We start from the raw sequence: 17,926 nt of genomic DNA on the forward strand, positions 1-17,926 counted from the left end.
TTCCAGAACACTTTAATGAGACAATAGGCTCCCTGTGGGACTAGAAGTTTGTCATTGTTCTTTTCTCATTATGCAAGATCATTATTTTAGCTGCTTCAGGCAGTTTATGAAAAAGAACTTGTTGCTTCAAAAATGTTTGTGAGGTTCTTTGTTCTGGCTCCACAGTCCCCTTTAGGAGGATCCTGCAGCTTTTTCAATAAATTGAGTCAGGGAAAATTCTCTAGGACCTTTACTTATTTATTACCTCAGTTTGTTTATGTGGCCTTATTTTTGTTTATAGATATTTTTGGTAGTGAGGTAACTATAGCAATTGTCTTCCCATCAATGCCTGGGGTATGATTAGTGTGTGACAGTATCCTTTAATGTCTGACAGGATGCTTTAGATAAGCGAGTTTACTTGTTCTCAGAAGTTCCAGGGGACATCAGAAGCTGATGTAGAGAAAAAGGAAATGTACCAAGATAACTTATCTTGAAAAAAGTCTGACATACCTGTCTCTCTGTTACAGAGGCTTGAATCCTGTTCCATACACCAAATGAGTCCCCTCCCTGCCACCCGCCCAGCTGAAAGGTCAGGGCCTCATGCAGTCTTCATGGTAGGGGATGTGGCTATTTGTAGGGAAGCACCTTGCCTCTGTGAACCGGGAGGAGAGAGGTGGACACCCACAAACTCAGCTTGTGATGCTCTTGGTATATTGTAGCCTTCCAGCTGAAGAGGAGGACCTGCTGCAGTGCTTAGAAAAGGGGTTTGAAAGGAGAGATTATATTTGCTTTTGTTTCCTGGGACTGGCTTGTTGATTTTCGTTGTTGGGAAAGGGGGCTGCTTTGGTGTTGGTTTGAGTTTCCTGTCTCTCTTTCCCTCTGGAGACAGGGGCGGTGAAGAGAGACTGACTCTCAGCTCTCAACCTCGACAGTGAAGTAGGCTGGAGGAGTTTCAGGGGCCTTCTAGGAAAAGTACAGGCTGACAGTTGCATTGCATCATTCAATGGGACTTCAGCAAGAAATTCATGCCTTGCAAAGCGTTCTGTTCTGTTCTGATTGCTTGAGCTGCTGCTGACCGAGATCTAACGAGGACAGTGGTTGTCATACGCTCCCTTTCAGGCCTCTGCTTGGCAGGACCCTTAACGCTTCTGCTTAAACCATTATACGGAGTAGCAGGTCAGTTCAATAATTAGCAAAAGATATAATTGTGTAATGCAAATGGAGTTTAAATGATTAAATCTACGGAAATGTTTTAAGTGTCCTTCTGGACTGATTGCTAAAATAAGGGGAAAGTCAGCTCACACTGAACTTCAAAAACTTCCTATTATACATTCATAGAAATTAATGCTCAGAAATATGAGTTGTCAAGAACATATGACTTACTGCAGGATATATATTGGCCTAACTTAACTGTAAAATGCTGTAATTAGTGTTTGAAATGACTGTAAGACAATAGTAGAGTAGCTCCCTTCACAAGTATACTCCCACGTCTTTTTTCAAGTGAAGCGAAGTGGCGACTGAAGAAAATACACTGAGAAAACCGAGCAGTAGCATGCACCCCGCTGGGACTGATCTGCTGCATGGAGCAATTAGTTCTTTCAAATGAAGACTGTTTAGGTCAGTGCATTCAGTGCAAGTCACAGTACAGGCTTGTATGAGATTATAAAGTTGCTCTGAAAATTATTAATGTAAACTTTTAAACTGTATCCTGGATTAGTTGAATTAGTACAAATATAGGACTGTTGTATTTAAAAAAAAAAAAAAAAGACCCAAACAAAAAGCCAAAACAGACAAAAAAACCCAAAGCAAAAATCCTTAGGCTCTTCTGTTCTGGCTTTAATAAATTCAGTCTCTCTCTCTATGATACCTGCCTGTAAAATTAATTCTTTTGGGGTTTCATATTTGTGAGAGACAGCCATTATGCGCACTTGCTTATTTGTTTGAATTCTGAATATTTAGAGCACAAAACTTTGGTCATTTACCAAGATTATGTAAACACTTCAATTTCATCACTTAACCCCTCAGACGCAAGGCAGAATTATCAGCGAATTCTTTAGCATTTTGATCTTACAGGTGCTAAAATTAAGCTGCCTTTCATGAAGGAGCATCAATTGCTATCCCAAAGCCATGATCTGACCTTCCCTTTCAGGCTCAGCAGCAGAAGAAGCGCAAGCAGAGTAAGTGACAGATGCAGCTCTTGTGTTTGAATTTGAAGGGTAAATCTGACTTGGCAGCAGATTTAGGTCATCCTGGCAGGATTGGTTACTGCTTGGCAGGAACCCTTTTTTTTTATTGTGTCTCCCTTGCATAAATTGCAAATATTTGAGGATGTGTTCCAAACTGAATCACTGAAGTGGTGGTATTTTATCTGACAAAGAACTGGCACTCCTTAGTAAACATAGTCACCTGCTATCACAGGCAGCTGTTAAAGAGGTTATCAGTTCTCAATTTTCCTAAAAAAGCTACCTATGTATTCATCCCTTCAAATTCTCTCTGCTCTGTCTTGCTCAGTGAGAAGTCTTTCTCAATTTCCAGACTTTATTTGTGGTCAGTTAATGTATCTTTGTTCTTCTGCTGGTGTTGTCCATTAATTAAAATCAGCTATTCTTTCCTCTTGGGGCACTTCTTTCAGATCTTTTTGGGAGGATGGTGTCTTTACGGCTAGAACAAGCTCAGAATCGAATCTCTCCTTGGCCTGTATTTTTCAGGCTGAAAGCAAGTTGGTTTGTTCATACTGCTTTTTTTTTTTTTTTTTTTTTTTTTTGTAAGGTCAGATGTCTAATTCCTTGGTCATCCTGCAAACGCTGGTCCAGGCAGTTACATACACATTTCCCAGGCTCTGAGCTGGTTGGCAGCAAAGCAGCAGTAAGCCGGTATGGAAGCCAGAGCCTTTTAAAATAGGTCTCACAGCATCCCTTATCCTTTTAAACATTGTATGGGTAGACTGAATTTAGGTCTGTCTGCACCTAGCAGGTAGGAGCACATTAAATAGCACTCTTGTGTTTGAGTCAGTCCTTCTTGAATGCGAATAATTAGAATTTACTCCGCTCTTCTGATGGTCCTGGCCAGCATACTGTACAGTGGCATTAATACTTCCCGGTTTGCTGAAATCTTTATTCGATACCTCCCAGGACTGCACTCGCTATTTCCATATTAGCAGTTCAGAGCCGTTCTGCATTTGATGAATACACCCCAAGTGCTTTCCTCTTATTTCATCTCCAGCACCTGAGGAAGGGAATAAATCGGCTCACACAGAGCTCTGTGTAACCAAGTCTAGGCTGCTCTAAGTACCCAGGCTGCTCACTTAGAGCCAGACGGGGGATCTCCATGCTGGGCTGCCCTGTGCCGCTGGATGCCTGTAAAGCAGTGGATGTGTTTTCCCCAGCAGCTCGGGAGAGTCCCAGTGCCATGCCTGAGTCTTATTTCCAGATGCTGCCAGAGACCATCATCTATTAATCAAACACAAAAGCTTGGCAAGTGTCGCACAAAAAGCAATTTCCCTGGCCAAAGCAGGCTGCAGGCTCTGAAGGCCTTTCTTTCTTTTTGCCTCTCTCAGCCCTGCACTCGTGAATTCCCTGAATCCCCTGCTGCGTCATGTCACAGATGGGCAGCGCTTAACTCTTCCTTGGCTGCTCCACCTTTTCAGATAGACCACATATCCTCTGGGCGAGGATCTTGGCTGTGCTGTGTTGTCATAGCTCCGCCCAACTGAAGGAGGTTTATACCAGACAGAGATTCAGTCCCAAATTCTGGATGCACCTCAGTTGCACAATTTTGAAAGGGGGTAGGAAAAAACACGCCCTGCTAATTGTTGCAGAAAATCAGAGATTTTGAGGGTAAGAGAGATCATTGTCTCATGATGAGTCTTTCTTTTCCTTCCTCTTCTTCAAAACTGATTTGTGGTGCGCTGAGTGTAGCAGATGCTGCCTTACTGTTGTTCAGGAATCACATTTCAGTTTGCCCACTCTGCAATGTTCACCTTAGTGTTTTGGTTTCCAAATTCCTCTACTGTAATTGGAAAAATGACACCTTCAGGAGAAGGAGTTTTGTGTGTCTGACTTCTAACACCAGAGGACAGTTTTCGTTGATGCCAGGAGACGAGCAGATGTCTTCTCTTGCAGTTTTCTTGCTATGTTAGTGTACTGCGTACCACCTTCAGATATGGTTATGTGGTATCAAAGAGTTTTGGAAATGTGGATTCTCTTCACGTTTGGTTCCAGACAGGTTTCTTGTGCAAGATTAAGTCTGAATTTTTTTTTTTTTCTAAATGCTGTAGCATCTCTGGGCTGCAAAAATATATCATAGAAATGATAATTTGTTACTGGTGCTATTGGTTCTAATAGATGTAGTTTTGCAGGGTGATATCTTTTAGATGCTTTGTTCTCTCCTGTTATAAAGCTGGGCTCAGTTTACGTAATAGCAAAAAAGATGCTTTGGTGAAGGTACGTATACTGTGATCTGTAACTGCTGTAATTCAGTGCACAGCTCGCACATCAGAGTGCGGTCTGGCTTCTGCCATCAGGTCAGACGCTTTTGGAAATCCACTAACTTATCCCCCTTATTTGTATTTCATCCAGTGAAATTAGTAAGTATTGATAAGATAATTAGATTAGTAAGTTTTCTTCTATTCGTGCTTTCTATATTGACTCTTAAATGTCAATGCCATTTTATTTTTATAGTTTGAAATTGTTTAAATGCACAGAACAGTCTATTTCGCTTTTTATTCCTAAAAATCTACTTTTCTGTTCTTTTATGCGGTTATCTCTGTATGAGAGTTTGCAATCCTACAGGTTTAAAGATTGGTTTTAAAGCAAAGGAATGTAAAGAAGTCTCAGTCTTTTTACTGGAACGAAAACTATTCTAAGCATATCCATTTATAATAAATTCTGTAATAATTGTGTATGTGGATTAGGTTCAACATACTGGTTTTATAAATTGACAGGATACCTTGAAAGGGAATCCATCAAACAGACTTTGAAGCTAAAGAGACACAAGACTCCTACGCAAATCCAGTATTAGGAGATGTACATTTCCACAGAATACTTTAATCCAACTTGTTAATTTCTTTGAGGACTCAGCATGTGGAGTTCTGCATGATAAGTAGTATATAAAATATATATATTTTAAAGGAGATTAATTCTGTTGTAAGGGAATGTTTTGTAACCACGTCTATCCCTTCAGTGAAGCAATTGATCAGTAGTCTTCTTCAAAGACTGCTAAATCCTATTAAAGGTTAAATTAATTGTCCAAATGAGAATTATTTTTTGCCACTTATTAATTTTCACAGGTTCAGGAAGCAAGAATCTAGTCTGTATTTATATGTAGAAATTTGCATCGTATATGAAAAATTAAATGTGTGAAGAGTTTTATTTTCATTTTTCAAATCATGCCTATCTAATTAGACACCCTCTCGCAAGGTTTTAGAGTTGATACGCTATTTCTGATAACGTGCTGCCTGTTTCCATATCTGTGTGTTCTCCATGGTGAAAGCTGGTAGCAGGGATGATGTGGTTTTGTCTGGGCAGGGAGGAGACGGAAAGCTCTCTTGCTTCAGTCTACCACCAAGCGGTTTTTAGGAGGGGAATGGCTTTGGAATCCAAAAGACCAGAGAGGGCTCGTGTACCCCCGTGACCCGGGTGCTTCCCGGGGAGAGCGTGCAGTGGGACAGGAGTCGGCGTGGATACCTCGCCTGCCCCTCCACGGGCCTGGGAGGGGGATGTGCTTCCTTCCAGCTGCAACCCCCTTGCTGCAGACTTCATTTGTGAGCTATGGGTGTTCTCAATACCAGGGCCTCACATACTTGCAATTAAAACGTATAGCACTTGAAACACTGGCTACTAATCCAGAGGTAGCTAGATGACTTGAGGGATTAGAAAAGAGACTTAAGAGTGACTTGCGTAGCCACACCGCTGTTTTGGAGCTTAGTCGAATTCCACAGAAATTAGTGAAATGTTTGAGTTCATAGGTTGAGTTCATTTCTCCTTTTTTGGTGGGGAAAGCATGAAAGGTCCAATATCAGCCTTTATTCCAAGATTTCTGAAATACGAATGCTAAGAATACTTCACACAAAAATAAGTAAGAGTCAATGTCAAATTAAGAGCTTCAGAAAGCCGTGGAAGAATGTTTTGTGGAATTGCCTCAAAATACTTCAGTGATGTTCATCCAATTATAAAAGGACTGGTCATATGAGTCAGTTTTAGGCTTTAAATATCTCCAGAAACCTGGAAAGTATTCTGATCCTGGGTTTTAGGTGAGCTTATCTCTATGGGGGAAGGGAGTGGTGTACTAAGGAGTTTGAGTCAGGAGGAGAGTAAGTTATGCACGTCCTGGGTTTTTTGTGCATTTCTCCTATTCATCTGACTGTCAGTTTGTTAGATGTTAATCATCTTCTGCATGATAAAAATCAGCATGTTTTCTACTCTAATATTTGACCTTTTAAACATTCAGTGGTTTTGATTCAGGATATACTCATTATCCCTCATTTTCCCAAGTTAGATTGAAAATGCAGAAAACTAATTAGAGAATAGATCAATAATGTCAGAATTTCTCTCAAGTAGCATACACTATAAAATACTGACTTACCTAAATCACTATGGGTGATGTTTTTCTGGGAGATGCAGAAAGTGAGAAAAGAGGATGGCCAGTGAAAATGACTTCAGAAAAGCAGAGATATAAAATCCAGGTTTTTTTTTTTTTCTTGTAATTTTAAGTTACAATGTCTGTGGAGGCTAAAACCTGGGCTTCAGAATAAGACGGTAAGTTATAGAGAAATGAAGTATGAGATGGGCAGTATTTCTGCTCCCTGAAGACATTAGATCTTTGAGATGAGGTCCCTCAGGAATGGATTTTCCTACGATTTCCTAAGAGATTAAGGATTCCAACCCAGGAAAGACGGTGGATGATTTTAAAAAGAAAAGGTCATTTATATTTGGTATTGGATTACCATGCTATGAATCGGCGTTCATATCTGTGTCCTGCTGTACGTTTCTCTGAGCTCTTGGACAGGTTGTAGAATTTGCTGTGCTATTCCATTTCTCATCTGTAAAATGAGAATGAGAATGTATCCCTTCTCCTGCTCTCTTCTCTGGGGCTATCGGTACCTGTCCAAAGGATCACATAAACTGTGCCTTGCTGTGCAGCTCTTTACTGACTAACCCAGCAGGAAACCAATCGAAACTCCTGGATGCTATCGTATATAAATAATAATACTGTCCTCTTGCAATGTTCAGCTCAGAGGATTGTTACTAGCAATTACATTGAACATTATATGTGAGGATGCCAACCCCCTCCAGGGTGTGCAGGGTTATCTAATTACTCTACCGTAAATAAAACCCAAGCACTGATTACTGGTATTTACATACTAATAATCAAGGGTTTTGGTTGGAATGAACAGAAATGTGTTTATCCATGGATGACTTTATTGGTAATGCATGCAGTTTACAAATTACAATTTTCTGACTGTAAATATAACTAAGAATCTGCTGAATTCCATCAGTCAGTAGTTTTAGAATGACAGTGCCATTCCTTGCTTCTGGGCACATCCGTATAACCCTGCTAGCTCCAGTGGAATAATGTGGTTGCAACAAGAGGCAGAATTTGGCTACCAAAAGTCTGTGTTTCATTTGTTAGTGTGTTAAGACTAAAACAAAACCCAGGGTTGTAAAACGATGACCTGTTAGGATCGTTTTTGAAATCCATATGGCTCGGTATTTATACAGTGCTTCCCTTCTACTCTCAGCCTCATGAAATTAGAGGTTATAACTTTGAGAAGGTAAAGCCTTCTGGGGCCCGAAGCTGGAAAGTCAATTACAGACACTTAAACGTGCAAACTTTCCGACTCCCCAAGCCCTGTCTAAACAATGACCTTTAGGGCCTGACTGACGCTGCTGGATTCCTGCCTGGACACCAGATCTTCTGTCGGAGGTGCCTGCAGAGGCCACGTCTCCCTTCGTGGAAGGTCTCCGGTAGCTGGTGCACAGTGAGCGCGCAGGAGCACACTGCTCCTCTTGGCTTCTCTCAGGGGTCTGTGCGCAGAGGGCTTGTGAGATAGTTGTTCGTGGACGCTTGCTTTGGGGCAGAGGGAGACATGTCAGTCTTGTCTAGTTTCTTGCGCAGAACGTGAACTGGAAGTCTGTCGTGAAGGCAGAATCCTTTCAGTACCTTTGTCTCCATGCCTCCGGCCAGCAAATACTCTTCCACTCAGAATTTTACCCCAACTAGCTTGAATTCCTAAGGAACACCTGCATGAATTTGGGAAAATACCTGCATGAAGTAGGGCAAAAGCAAGTTTTGGTAGAAAGCTTTTTTTTTTTTTCTGTCTTGTTCCAATTACTGTCGCTTGGGAGTATTTACAGTGTTTGAATACCTGTGTGTGTGTGAGAGGATGTGTGTATAGATTTGCGTAGATGGGAGGAAGCTGGGGCCACCTGTCAGAGCAGATGACTTATCTTTTTCAGTATTGTAATTTTCATCATGGCATTAGAAGGAACCTGGTTTTGTTTCAAAGCCCAGAAATCAAAAATATGACATGAAATTTGCATGTTATGTGCTGCGAGAACTTCTTCCAAGCTTGTCTAAACGTCAACATAGGGAAAAATAAGCTTACAGCATGGAGCTGAGAGGATGCAGTAGGAGAATGATTTCCCTGTATGTGCTCTAGGCCATTTTCTCCCCTTTGCTGTTGCTCAGTTCTGAGGTTGGGGCACTGGCCTAAGTAGACCTGTTAGTGTGACTCATAGCTGTTCTTGCATTTTAAATAATCACTAATAATTATTGCTATTAGTAAGAGGTAAACCAGGTCTGCTTTACTATGCAGTATTTGTTATACTGACTTGCAACCGTAAGACAATATGATGGCTTGGGAACAATAGGCTACATGCTGTACTGGGAGTGACTACACTGCACCTTCTGTATTAGCATTGCAAAATCCTGAACAATAAAAGCTGTATCTGAGTACCAGGAGAGCCAAATACTTTTACATTATTGGCCAGGAATTCTCTTCTGGCATCAGATGCTGCAAGGGCTTCTCCATGAGCAGAGAGGGTTTCGGTTGTCTGTGGAAGCGGTCGGCACTGTTCTGAGGTATGATGTGCAAAGAGGACTGAGGATGTTGCTCCAGGGGCTCTGGGGAAATGCACGTGGGATGCGAAGTAGAAAATGAGAAATATTTCTCATGCACTCTTTCAGTAATCATTTTTGGTGGTCCTTGTAAATTACTGCCATTTCCCTTAAATTACACTGCCTTTGTTAAAAGAACAAGGAGAACTCTTTCCCAATACAGTTTTAGGTAGATTAAATTCATTTTATCCCTGCAGTTGCTTTGTCTTCAGAATATCCTTTTGATTTAAGTGTGGGTTCTTTTCTTGTGGCTGAACTGCATTGCACTGGCAAGAAATTAGTTTGGGAAGTCTTTGTACATATTTGGTCTTCGATTTTGCTGTGTCATGAGTGAATTGGCAGTTGTAAAGTCTGTCAACCAATTCCTGTGTCAGTAAACTAACGCAATGATGTGTTTGCAGGGTCAAGCTGTTGCTCAGCTCTGTTCAACTGTTCCCAATGTTACTGTTTTTGGAACAGCTTCATCTTTCAAACATGAAGCAATCAAAGACTCAGTAACTCACCTGTTTGACAGAAATGCAGACTATGTTCAAGAAGTAAAAAGGTAATCTTTTCTTTTCCTGAGTAAGGGTTGTATAGTACCTGGCAAAATACTATGGAAGATACTGGGACGCTCATATTCATGGGAAGAGATGAGATCTGTGAGTTTGGGAACTGTAGTTTATTCCAGATGTTCCATCTGTCCGCTACAAGGGACAAGATAGCGAGCATCTCCCTGTTTCTTTATAATCAGCATAAGCTTCGCTGGTCCACACTCATACTTGGACATCTGTTGCAAGCAAAGCAAATTAAGTGAAAAAGAATAAAGGCTGTACTTTGCTATTGTCTGCATGTGTAGTAGCTCACTGCAATGCACCGAGTAAGACTTTTTCAGAGGATCTGTAAGTTATCCAGGTTTTGGAGTTCTCTGGTGTGTTTCCGTCTGCCTGGGTTTTTATCCTCTGCCAGGGATTGATATCAGCGCACATGATGTCTGTTTTAATTTCAGATCCTTAGATTTTGTTTGTTTGTGTTCAGATTAGAATCATGCTGTTGCCTTTTGAAGTTATCATGTGTGTTTCTGTTTACATGCTTTCAAATACTTTGTTTTCCAATTTGTCTGTTTTTAGATATTGATGTTGATAGAGGTGGCAGAACTTTGGAATTGATAAGAAAATCTTAGTAAAAAATGATTTTTCTTGTCAGACAGATAAGAATAATCTTTTCCCTTCATCTTGTGTCTGTCAAAATACTTGATTATGTAGCTGGGCATAAAACAGGAACTTCTCACGGGGCACCCCAAGGTAGTAGAGTTGACGGGTTTCCTCTCAAACTTCTGCGTTCCTGGGAGTGACGTGCAGCGTCTCAGGAGGTCTCTTAGTACAAGGGTTACCAGCACTCAAAGAGGGCCTTCGGCATACAGCAGGCTTCTGTCTGAGCTGTTAGCAACCCGGACTGGTGCTGGAGGAGAAAGCAGGGTGTCTTGCTACTGTTTCTGGAGCGCTCCCAAGGGCTTAAGAGGACATTTGAAATGATCCATCACAGAGGCCATCTTATATCACAGGAAAATTTTTCTGTATGGGAAGTTTCACTAAAAAAGATAGGACTTGTCCAGCTGATGAGACCCCTGCCGTTTTCTTACAGCTCAGAAGAACTGCAGCGCATTTCTCCAGCCCTTCGGTAGCCTTTCTCTTGGGGAATATACATACCTAAGTGTTTTGCTGCCCCTGGAAAGTTGCTGTGGTGAGATGAAGACTGAATTCTAGCAATCCCCACTTTACAAATATTGATTCAGCAAGAAAGAACTCTTGAAAACATTAATGAGAGTTCAACACCAAACTTAATCTTAACTCTTGGCAGGGGTAGGAGGAGATCTGATGTAAGTGGGTATGTGATGTGGGAGCAGATACAACAGAAATCGATGCTTAAAATAACCCAAAAGGGAATAAAGCCCGTTTGACTTCTGATAACTTTGTGATTGCAGATAATGTTGGCTGCTTCTGCCCTTCATCGGGACAGTTCTTTTTGGGACGGTTCCCTGACACCAGCCCTGACTCTGTGTAACAGACTGTAATTACTGAAATCAAAAGGAGACCTGGTTGCGAAGGGGTGGAATTCTGTTTAAGTCTGTTAAAATCCCTTTTGGTGATCCTGCGTTTTCACGTACTTTTTTCACCTCGCAATAGACCGATGAGGCAGAGAACCAGAGGGTACGAAAGATAAAATATAGATGCAAGAAGCTAGTTTGTGCTGCTTTTGTGGTAGGGAAGTGTGTAGTATTAGCAGAATTGATAGCCCTGATTAAAAGTCAGAATTGGCATCCTGTAGAATATGCCAGTGCTCTTAGATTGGTGTATTTTTTGCTTTGAAAAAATTATTTTTACATTGAAAGAATAATTTAAAATAATTTTTAAAAAAGTACAGTGGTAATTCTGAGAATGCTATAAAGATAAATTGAATTTCTAGATTGTCTTTTGAAAGAGGCGCTGGTGGGGACAGTGTAGTTTGGTTTGCTGGCTATCAACTGTGTGCTATGTTCTGCTTAAAATGTTTGGCCAGCAGGGAATATGGCGCGTCTGCCTTCGCCTGCCTGGTGTACACTGAGTCAGGGGCAGCCCTAAGGGAAGGGGAAGGCTCTTCCTTTGAGGGTCTGTGAGTGGGAAGGGATGGGCCTGTGGTTGAGAGAGGGTAGTGGTAGGAACCTGCTTTATTGCAGGTGGCTGGGGTGTTCCGTGGAAGAGCTTTCATCAGGGAGCGAAGTCTAAAAAAAGAAAACCTGCCCCCAAAAGCCCAAGCAAATGAACAAACAAAAAAGCCCCAACCCACAGAGGTGATAGGACTGTGGAAATGTTCCTAGGGGATGTGGGATCAGTTCAACTGTGGAAGCCACCAAAAGCTGTTCGACTGCAAAGTCATTTTTCATTTACAGTGAAGGCTCATCTGGGGGCCTGAGTATAAACAATTTATTACCCCACGTATGGCAGCAGTACCAAAGAATAAAGTTCTCTGAGTTTGTAGCTGTTTGTAGCCAGTGGATGTCCAAGTATCACCTCTGTTTTACGAGGAAACAGAAAGATGCATTACAAGCCATAAAGCTTTACCTTTTCCCTGGCTTCTAATTGTGGTTACACCACTGCGGAAGGCAGGGTCATCAGCAGCTAATGGACGTTCCCAGGGATTAGATGCTGTTGACTGCCCCTTAAACATTTCACAGTCTCCAGGTCGCGATTCTCTTGTACTGTCTGCAGCAGTAATTTGCATAATTGTTTAAGAGTATTAATTGAGAATTTGCTACTGCTTGGGCTATTTGCTTGGTTAGGAGGTAGGATATTAGACTTAGATCAAACTAGTGATAGGATTTTGCAGGCTGATGCTTTACCAGAAAGAAAAAGTACATCAGGATATTGGGGTGTATTGTTTTTCTTTTTCAGCATCATATTGATGTTGCACTCACAAAGCTATTTATTGGAAAATTACAAATATGCAAACTATTTATTGAAATGGTTTCTGCTTTCTATAATATGGCCTGATTGTATCCTTAGAGCTGGGTTTCCAGCTCTTGGTGACTTCTCTTTATGCTCGATTTAACTCTTTGCTGGCGATACAGAGTCTGTAACAGAAGACTCTTTAAATAACTTTAAAGGACATAATTTTATCTGAGAAGAGCTAGGCTAAAAAGCGCTGTTTCCTAGGAATTCAGAAAACGAGTATAGGATGTGAATAAAAGAAGTGGATTGTTTTTTTTCTGACATTCATTGACCAAAAAAAAAAGACATTCTCTGACATTCACATTTACTCAAAAAGAGCTTTATATCTGTCATCTGTTTTTTGGTGATATAATTTTACTGAAAGCCCTCAAGAAGGGAGAACGAGATGTTTTCCCACTGGTCTAAGCCTGAAAGGCGTGGTTTGGCTAGCACAACAAACTCGCAGTCCAGCACTGAATGAGTTTGAATTGTCTTTTGATGAGGAGGAACTTTTCATGTAGTCAAAGCCTCAGCCTTAGAGTTCTTTCTCAAGTACCTGGAAAATCTTAGTGTTGTGTTAAAAGTCAGCCTGTATCATGCTGGCTGACCAGTCCTGTGGGTCTATTGTAAGGTGAGATTTGAGGTCCCTTCCAGCCTGGTATTCTATGATTCTATATTCTGTGATTTCTTTCTTGCTTTTTAGAATCTCGACAGATGGAGTTGATATCGTTTTGGACTGTCTTTGTGGAGAAAATACTGGGAAAGGCCTCAGTCTTCTCAAACCACTTGGAACTTACATTTTATATGGTGAGTGCAAAAAGCCAGGTACATATTTCAAAACCAAAGCTTTGCAAAGCTTAAAATCACCTATGCCACTCCTTCCAGAATTGGAGGCCGCCATGTTATGCTTTCTCAATTTGACCATTTCCAATCAAGGATTTTAGTGAAGGGGAGCATGGACTAAATTATTGAGAAACAATAGCTAATATGAAGAAACTCTTTAAAAAAAAAAAAAATCCAAAAGTGAAACCTAACACGTGCTTCAGATTGTTAAACACTATTGTGTGATACAGGAGAAGTGTAGGAGAAAACTTGGATCTCTCTTGGGATCACAGTGTGGCCAAGGAAACTGTAATATAATTCTTGTGGGAGGGAAGCCTGGAGGAAGATTTCAGGAAGAATGCTATCGTTTTTATTTGACATGACTTTGAAGAATTCAGGCCCAGGCTTCTGTTCACAAATTCCCATCGATGTGCGTGGACTGTTCCACATGCCGAGTAAACATGTCTTTCCTGCAGTTGTGCCAGGTTGCCATGTTGTGTGTTGATAAAGCAGCCCAAGCTTCTGTAGGAGGACAGCTGAAGGGATTGCTAAAGTTTGGAAATGAAGAATGTATCTGTATGTCAGTGGAAGGTGCAGTGGCATCGTGGATGAGCATACCTGCTTCCTTGGGCTTCCATCTAGCCAGCAGGGTGGCGATAACGAGCGCATTGTCACTCGGTATCTGCTTGGGCTGTACAAGCCAACCTGCTTCCCTGTTCGTAAGGAAGTCCCTGCCAGCGAATTGTCATTACTCTTCTTAACAGTTTGTAGTGTACAATGCGTGTGTGTTCACACATGTAGTGGTCAGATAAATGTATCTTTAAAGCTACAGAGAAAGGACACCTGTATGGTGATGACTGCTGAATAATAACGTATGGGAGACAAATGGCATTCTTCTGCAGGGGGAGCTGTAGCAGAGTTTTGGTGTCGTGATGCCTGGTAGCACTTAACTTGTTCCTGGTTTTGGAAGATTTAATAGATTGTTTTGGTCCTCTCAGAATACTTATAAACTTGTAGGGCTCGGTCACCCTGGTCTCTTTGATTTTTATTCTCAGAGAATAAGGATGTCTACTAATCCCTTTTAAACTTGGGGAGAATTATTTTTTTTCTTAAATATGAATCATGGAAATTATTTTACGTATGATACATGGCCTGTTTGTCAGCATGTAGTAAGTTTTGTGTGAATGTACTCATCTTTTACAGGTTCATCTAACATGGTTACTGGGGAGACAAAAAGCTTCTTCAGTTTTGCAAAATCAGTAAGTGTCCCAGTGCTGTGATGTTGCTCTTTCCTCTAACTTCAGTCTTTTTTGTAGCACTTTCATCTTTATCATTCTCATTTATCTCTACTAAGTTGTTACTTCTGATGTTGCTAAAAAGAGCGTTTTTCTGACTGCGATGTGGTCGGACATGTTTTCTCCTGATACGACAGCTAGACAGGAATCTGTGTGCAGTGCATGTTTAAATTGTTAGCTGTCTGGCATATGTGTCTCATACAGCTAAGTTTTTAAAGTTAGACTGCATTAGTTATTTACTTATGGCAGAACATCCTACCCATGGATAACTGTAGGTTCCTGTAGGTTCCTCATGCCTGAAAACACTGTCAAGACAGTGCATTGAATTAAAGATACTAAAGGAGATAATATCTCTTAAGATGGAGCTTGTGTCCAGTCATTTCCAGCTTTGCAGAAGTTAGTTCCATAGAGAAGAACATTTTTCAGTTCTCCATGTTCATTTCAAGTGACATCAAAGAGATGATGATGTTGCGTTTGTTTCCTAATTGATGATGTAAACAAATCCAAGATTCAATATTTTTTTCCTTCAGCTTACTACACCAATGTGCTCAGAAATCCTAGACATTGAAAAAGGGACAAATATATCAAATAAGCTGCTAGTGAGAAATAATTTAACTAGGTGTGAAAGTGATTCCTTCAGACAAGAAAAGCAGAGGGAGAAGATCTTCTTGACTGAAGATCTTTGTGCCAAGGGCTCATTTACAGCTTCTTGCAACAACCTCTTCCCAGGAGAAATTAGCTTCAAAAGTCTCTATATAACAGAAAACAAGATAAATCAAAGACTGTATCAAGAAGCTGTTCTCTTTGCCTCTTACGCTTAACGGTTGTAGTGGCACGATCTTGTTGTCATGTGTTTGTGAACTAAAACAAGATAATCTTTACTTTGCAGCCATTTTACTGTTAATATAAGCATATGCAGGTACATGTAATTTGGAGGATAGGTTGGCCCAGTGAAATCAATTTCAACGGAAGTGTTTTTCTGATAGCACTGGTGTTTATTGACTGAATAAATATGAATAAATTAAAAAATAGTATATCAAATTTTGCGTGAACATTTAACTAGTTTATGTAACTATACTGTAAAATTAACTCATCAAAATTGTATGAACACTTTGATTTACAAATTGACCCATTCAAATAAAACTTGCTAGGAAGTGGGATCTCAGTCTTAAGGAGGCTCTTGGGCTAAATGAGATAAAATGTTTTCGTTAGATACCATGAGGCTTGCTCAAACATCATGAACATAATAATGAATGAAAAGTAAATGGTAGTTGATAAGCAGTGCAGGGTTTCCTTGTTTTCGAAAGAAGAGTAATAGTCAGGAGTTGCTTGCGAACATTTGGGAAGCTTACTTGGCTCTCCTGAGGTAACAAAGGAGGACAGCAGAACTAAGAAGGGAGGTCCAAATTCCTTACTTCTAGACCCACATCCTAAAAAGAGATCTGCTCACCGTTCTTAAAATGCCCTAATCGTACGACACACAAGGCTGTGTTTTATTTCAGCTGCATGCTTTTTTGCCTCTTCCATGCATAAAATCCTTACTGCTTCTCTTGGCTGTTGCTTCAGATCTGACAGATGAGTCATGTGTCGCATCTGCCCAGACAGTTTTCTTCTGAACTTTCCTGTACATTTCTTGAAAAGTGATTTTCTAACCCTGCTGTTGTTTATTGCTTTCCAGTGGTGGCAGGTTGAGAAAGTAAATCCTATCAAGCTGTATGAGGAGAACAAAGTCATTGCGGGATTTTCTCTGTTGAACCTACTTTTCAAACAGAATCGAGGCAGCCTGATCAAGGGTGTGATGGACAAACTCCTAAATCTATATACCAATAAGAAGATCAAGCCTGTGGTTGATTCATTATGGGCTTTGGAAGAGGTAGGAGCAAAATGTCTTTTCTCATTTTGAAACTTCTGCAGTATATGCACTTTTAGGTGTAAAATTAGATTTAAGTATGTTTTCTTAGTTATTAGTGCGTTCTCTTTTGAGTTTGTGCCAAAGTTGTCTCCAAAGCCCCTGCTATTCAGAAACTCCATGATCCAGTATTATTCACACGTTTCTCTAATAAATATTTCTGGAGTTTCAAATGCTCTGTGTAAAGTTATTGTAAATACTACTAATAAATGTGGGGTTTCAATCTTAGAAAATTATTTCTGTTCCCTAAGTGCATGAAACTTGTTACAAGTGCAGCATGAAATGCAGACATTATAATTGAAAACAACTTAAAATATGTTCTGAGGAAAAGATCTAATACATAAGCTTTAGTTTCAGTTGTATATTTGTGCTCGAAAACCTTGGAAGCTTGGAGGTTTTCAGGAAGTTAATGAAAACGTGTCATGGGCAGTCAAATCGGAATTCTCTTTTATATAAGCTATTTTTTTTTTTTTTTTCAAGTGTGGTTTTTTTGGTGGTTCTGTTCCTTCTAATTGCTCGGCTCTGCTTAAAGACATGTTAAAGAAACTAATCCGATTGTAGCTTGGGCAATTACAAGCCCCTTGACGAAAGCACTGTTTCCTGAGGTCTTTACACTTAAGACGCTGATGAACGAACGTAAAGTATTTTTAGAGGTGTGGACGTACATAACATGTCAAGAAATGGCATGATTATAGTAGTGCTACCAGATTAATTTTTCTCTTTTATGGGTTTGAAGTGCACTGAGCATGACACATCACTGAGACGCGTGATCTGCAAGAGCTCTGCTGAACGTGAATTGTCATTGTATCGTTGTGTGGTTGCTCTTCAGATGGTGCGGCCAAAAAATTCTGTGTCTGAACACATCCACCAGGAACCATCAGACTGAAGAAATTCATAATATTATATTTTGTTACAGTTCTGAATGCCCCGTGGGCAGGGGTTTGAGCCCAGCATTTAAGTGGCATTAAAGCCGCCGCCTTTGTCATGGGCGCAGGTGAGATACCAGAGCTGTGTGGCGGGGCTCCACAGCCTAGGACAGTTCTTGGAGCAGAATGCATTGTGTGTTCACTGGGGCTCCTACATGTCTGGGCCAGGTTATGTGACAAGGCGTGTACTGCCTCAGGTCACACTAATGTGGGAACTATACATCTCTTTATGCTGTCACTACATCTGCCCCAGTGTGCCCCAGCATGCCGCTTCTTGTGCTACAGCAGATGCAAACTGTGCAGCGTGATACGGGCTCCGCTTGTTCCTCTCCAGAAAACAGAGACGAATGTTGACTTCTCCAGGAAGCCTTTTCTGTGCCTTCCCCAGGGAGTCTATTCCTGTTTCTCTAAAACCTCTGCCTGATGCCGCAC

General features: G+C 40.8%; 1 protein-coding gene across 1 annotated transcript in view; it reads left to right on the plus strand.

Annotated features, from left to right (window-relative positions):
- VAT1L (vesicle amine transport 1 like) overlaps positions 1–17,926 on the plus strand; it is a 61,979-nt gene that overhangs the window by 13,030 nt on the left and 31,023 nt on the right. Inside the window, exons 4-7 of the mRNA XM_054201382.1 lie at positions 9,498–9,640; positions 13,246–13,349; positions 14,568–14,623; positions 16,338–16,532. Coding sequence (XP_054057357.1) covers positions 9,498–9,640; positions 13,246–13,349; positions 14,568–14,623; positions 16,338–16,532 — 498 coding nt within the window. The remainder of the gene's footprint in view (positions 1–9,497; positions 9,641–13,245; positions 13,350–14,567; positions 14,624–16,337; positions 16,533–17,926) is intronic.

Source organism: Rissa tridactyla, chromosome 4 (assembly GCF_028500815.1).
Source record: "Rissa tridactyla isolate bRisTri1 chromosome 4, bRisTri1.patW.cur.20221130, whole genome shotgun sequence".
NCBI classification, from domain to species: Eukaryota; Metazoa; Chordata; class Aves; order Charadriiformes; family Laridae; genus Rissa; species Rissa tridactyla.